Source organism: Eutrema salsugineum, unplaced genomic scaffold, assembly GCF_000478725.1.
Source record: "Eutrema salsugineum unplaced genomic scaffold, Eutsalg1_0 scaffold_7, whole genome shotgun sequence".
NCBI lineage: Eukaryota > Viridiplantae > Streptophyta > Magnoliopsida > Brassicales > Brassicaceae > Eutrema > Eutrema salsugineum.
The window spans coordinates 11192932-11198386 of record NW_006256486.1 but is presented as its reverse complement, the minus strand read 5'-3'; the positions used below and the strand labels follow the sequence as shown (position 1 = coordinate 11198386).

The 5455-nt window shown below is 40.6% G+C and overlaps 1 protein-coding gene across 1 annotated transcript; it reads left to right on the top strand.

The window, feature by feature from the left end:
* The first annotated feature begins 2575 nt into the window (after positions 1 to 2575).
* Positions 2576 to 4186, top strand: LOC112083099. The gene has a single exon (XM_024150830.1). It carries the CDS (start codon positions 2576 to 2578, stop codon positions 4184 to 4186), a length of 1611 nt encoding a protein of 536 aa, XP_024006598.1.
* The last annotated feature ends 1269 nt before the right edge of the window (positions 4187 to 5455 follow it).

Sequence of the window (5455 nt, the reverse complement as noted above, 5' to 3'; positions counted from 1 at the left end):
ATGGTACATTTGGAAAGCAAGAAATGAAAAAATATTCTCAAACATAGACAGGGATCCACGATTAACGCTTAAATTAGCAGAAACGGAAAGCCTTTTATGGATTGAGACACAAAAATCGGTAACTGAAACGGAAATACACCATCCTCAATTGCCATCACACCCGACCTCCTTTAATAAGGGATGGTGTTCGGTGGATGGTTCTTGGAAGGAGACAGATAAAAAATCAGGTATAGGATGGTATTATAGGAGCGAGGAATCCAACGAGACCATAATGGGGGCACAAAATTTACGACGCAGCTTATCTCCTTTACATGCAGAAGTAGAGGCACTATTATGGGCAATGTTGTGCATGATTGAAAATCAGCGAAGAGAAGTAGTTTTTGCAACAGACTATTCTGATGTGGTGAAGATGGTGTCGGCACCAACGGAATGGCCAGCATTTGCACTACAATTGGGGGAAATCCAGAAATCCAGAGAGAAGTTCCTTTTTTCAAACTGATCCACATACCACGAGCGAAGAACACCAAGGCGGACGCATTTGCTCACAGCGCTAGAGTCTATCCACGGAATATGATTTATGTGAACTCATCTCCACCGGTTTGGTTAACACCTTCGGTTTAGGAGAAGAGGCTGTTGACAAAAAAAAAAAAAAAACCTCTTCTCCTTTTAACCTTGGTTTTAATTTTTTTTTGGGTCATGATTTAATATTTTTCTAATGGCATATTTTGTAATATGCCACATAAAGTTAAGGACAACTGATAAATGTACTTTTCTTTTAATAGTACTAGGTGAATACCTGCGCATACGCGGATTTTTATATATACTGGGTTTTTTAGAGATTAAATGTGGTTGTGTTTAAGCTTATATATTGTTAATTTGATTATTCTGTCTTCTTTTGTGGAAATTGCCTAATTATGTTTCCACTAATTTCATTTTGCTCACCAATCAAGTGGCTGAGCCATCAAGTTAGTTGTGAGTTGTGACTTTTCTTTAAATAACTTGTTGGTTTTGTTTATCCTAGTTAGTTGTAATTCTTTATCATCCAAATAGGCTTCCAAATCTCTTTTATGTATTTTTCAAAATAAAAATGTAAGAAGATGGATGAGATCGACCAAAATATGAATTAAGATAGAGATTTTATAATGGAAATGTCTTAGGACTTTATGAGATTGAACATGGAAGTTTAAGATAGATATTTATTAATAATTAAGCTTATGAAGTTTACATTTTTTAAATGTATTATTTTTTTTTAACTTAAGTAAATGTAAATGTCTTATTTTCATTTGTATTTATTTTAATTCAAAATGCTTTTTATCTATATATAACTCACTTGTAACTTTATTCCTCATGAGAATCAATAATTAAACATGCGAGTACAAATAAGTACATTGACTTGTTTCAACATGAAGAGAATTGGAAGGGCTAATTTTACTCCTTGACTCGTTTTAAAGACTTTGAAAAGGAGAGCTACCTTTTTCCAAGGTTGAGAATCTTTACATTCCTCATATTGTGTTTAAATATTTTTTAAAAAAAATAAGTTTATGCAAATCAAGTTATTGAAATTTTCTGTAAGACGCATGATTGACGAGAAAAACATTTTTCCGAGGTCACCTTTGTTCTCTACTTTTCAAAAGACTTTATATCTTATCCAAGTTTTCATAGACGCTTTCTGACCCTTGAAGATGTTTTAAGATATTAGAAAATCTTCTCACAGTTTTGCAGCTTTGTTATAACGTTAGCTTCAGTTTAACAGTTTCTTGTGTAGATAATGATGAGTACATAAACGGTTTGAGATGGATTGGAAATGGTTTTAGTTAATGGACGATGCCAAGAAGAGATTTGAGAAAAGAAAACTGACTTTGCTTGTCTGTTCTTGTTGGTTGTCTCAGCCAATTGATGTATCATGCAGAGATATTTTACCAATAAGTAATGCCGTGCCTAGCTTTAGAGAGGCCTAAGACAAATTATAAAATATATTATTATTTTATATGTTCAAATTTAAAATTTTTATATATAGTTGAATTATTGTTAATACTACATTATAGTTTTTATTAAACAAAATGTAATTTTAAATATCATAACATATTTGTTATAGTTGTTCCTCATATATATATATATATATATACAGGAGGAACTAAAGGAAATAGATCCGTATATAGTATGTGTAAAAAACTCTCTCAGACACGTTTCTCTGGAAGGTTTCAAGCTACCTGGTTTTAACAGACAACGACATTTTGCTACCTGGTTTTGCCAAAAATAGAAAGTTTTTCAAATAACCAAAACCACCTTTGGTCTTGCTTCGCCGGGTTCCGCCCCCGACCTCCGTCGGAGGGTCCGTTTTCTCTCTACTGGTAGTACTCTCCATCTCATGGCTCAGCCTTCTCTGTCCCAAAAGCTCTGTCTCAACATGCCTAAATCTACATGGAGAAACCTATGCTTCCGGGCCTCTGAATCTTCTCGCCTGGAATAGGAGAATCCTTCTACTCTATCTCGGATCCGTCCCTGAACCATATAAACGTTTAAAAATCTGTTCGCTTCCAACCTTCATCTCCAGCTCCGGCGACAACCTTGCAAAATGACCCACAGAATCTCCTACCACGAAAAAGGAAAAGCTGTTGTGAATAACAGCAGTCACTCAAACTACTCGAGAAGGGAAAGGGATTCTGATGACTCAAACCTGAGGCCAAGAGTATCGAGAGTAAGAGTCCAAATCCCAAACAACGCCAACCTGATAAGACGACACTCACTCACTCTAATCGGCAGAGTCACAAATCCGGAAGCACAGAGAATGTGGTCACTCATTCCGGTCCTCTCAGATCTGTGGAAAAATGTGCTGAAAACTTCAACAAGAGCGACGGGATCTGACCTAGGACAGGGACTTTTTCAATTCCAATTCTCCTCCGAGGAAGATATCCAAACCGTTCTAGACAACAGACCTTACCACTTTGCGCAGTGGATGATCATAATCCAAAGATGGGAGCCCACCTTATCTCCTAGCTTCCCCTCACAGATACCCTTCTGGATTAAAGTCCAAGGAATCCCCGTGCACTTATGGACCACGGAAATAATCAGAGGTGTGGGAGAAGATCTTGGTCTGCTTGAAACCCTGGACATCTCACCGTCAGCAGCACGAATGCGAGTCCAAGTAAATGGACTCCAGCCGCTTATCATGAAATCCCACATCGAATTCCCTGATGGAAGTGAGATTATTGCTACCCTTGTGTATGAAAAGTTGGGAAGATTCTGCAAAATTTGCAACCGGTTAGATCATGAAAAGGAGTCCTGCCCTACCTTGACAAAGAATGATTCAAAAACACCAAAGATAAAGGCCCCTGGACCTAAAGAAGCAATCGAGGATGGCAGATATATTCCTACTCGAAGCAATGATAGAAACGGAAGGAGCTACATGGGATTTGCTAAACCCCGTGAATCTGATCCAAGGGCCTTAGAGGCATCCCAGAACTCGATTCGCAGCAGAAGATCATCTGAGAGAAGCTCCCCAAGACGCCAAAACCTGGAGCACTCCACCTATGAACCACGCAGAAACGAATCATATTCACGGAGTTCATATCGAAACCAAAACGACAGAAGGGAACCTTACAGACCTGACTCCCGTATCCACCAAAGAGGTTCATCTGTCTCTTCGTACCATCATCATTCTTATGGGAGGAACAACTCAACCAATCATGGTAGAGAAGTGGCAAGACAAGTCTGGAGGGAAAAACCGAGATCGCCTGTAAGACAAATGAACCCTCTATCGGAAAATTCGAGAGTCCAGGAAAACAATGAACAGCTGGTGGATATACCAATTACTCCTATAGAAGACTTACCCCAGCAGGCGATGGAAGAAGCCATCGGGGAACTAAGGGACGTCATGATCAGATATGCTAATTGTGAGGACCCGACTGAAAGTGCTGCCCGAAGAGAAAGAGTAAGACTTGCTGAAGAGGCTGGGGAATTTGAAGAGACTGCTGCCAACATGGTGAGATCTGTACTTGCAACTCAAAACAACCAGGATCAGAATCCACAGTCAGAACAAGACCAACAAGAGAGAACCCCAGTCTCTCAAAGACTGGGACCGACTAATGAAATGAATGTCGTACCTGTTCCAAGGAAACGGGGAAGACCCCCAGGAGCAAAGAAAGCTCATTTCAGCCCCTCTATCCTTACTGGTGCTTGCTCTTAAAAACGTCGGGTCATGCAAGTTCAACAATCACCAAAAAGACGTAAACAAGCTCTAAACATCACTCGCAATGAGGAGAATGGAACAACAACTTACCACAGGGGAAGCTCGAGCAGAGGAATACCACCAAGTAAAGGGAAGGGATCTCACCAACAAGGGGCTCAGGTGACAATTATTCCGAGAATCACAAAGGAGAGGGTGGATTTTCACAAACCACCCAATCCCGTTCCTTAAGAGTTACGAGCTGGAACTGCCAAGGGCTGGGGAACCCTTGGACAGTTCATAGACTCAAGGAAATCAAGCGCAAGTTTGACTTCCCGGACATCTTATTCCTCATGGAGACAAAAAATCCTGACCCTTTTGTCCTCACAGAGCTTCAACCCTTGGATTACGATAAGCACTTCACAGTCCCACCAATCTCTCCCAGATGCGGCGGACTGGCGTTGTTATGGAAAAAAGAGATCGACCTGCAAGTGATATCCAGTTGTGAGAACTTCATTGACACCACCATCAAACACAAAGGACAACTTCTATATGCAACTTTTGTATATGGCCACCCGGAAAAGAAAAAAAGGAAGGAAGTATGGCAAAGAATAACGACTACAGGCCTAAGCAGAGATGCACCATGGATACTAACCGGAGATTTTAATGATATGGTGAATAGCTCTGAAAAAAAGGGGGCCCCCTAGATCAGAGGAGTCGTTTGTAGAGTTTCGCTCGTTCATGTCTGAAAATGATCTATATGACATTAAGCATTTTGGGAACTTTTTATCATGGAGAGGGAATCGAAGTAATCACCATGTAAAATGCAGACTTGACATATCGGTGGCCAACAGTGCTTGGTTCTGCGCATACCCTCTCGCGAGCTGTGAATACCTAGCCTTCGAAGCGTCAGATCACAGGCCTCTCATCACCAGTTTCGCACCTTCAAACCGTAGAAGAGGAACTTTCAGATATGATAGAAGTCTGCAAAACAACACGGAAGTAAAACAATTGATTGAGAGCACCTGGCTGGCTTATCCTTCGGCCACAGTAGACCAGCGAATCAGCCATTGCCGAAGAAGCCTCATCAAGTGGAAAAAAGAGCATTATGTCAATAGCCAGAAGATCATCACACAAAAGAAGGGCGAATTGGAGACAGCAATGTCAAGTCCGGTTTGTGATGACTACCTAATAAATAAAATCAACGATGATCTTCGGCGAGCTTACCAAGCGGAGGAGGAGTTCTGGAGACAACGAAGCCGCCAGTTGTGGCTAAGCCTCGGTGACAAG

Bases quoted from the DNA above. Each gene is read 5' to 3' on its own strand.
- LOC112083099 (XM_024150830.1), top strand. From the start codon at position 2,576: ATGACCCACAGAATCTCCTACCACGAAAAAGGAAAAGCTGTTGTGAAT.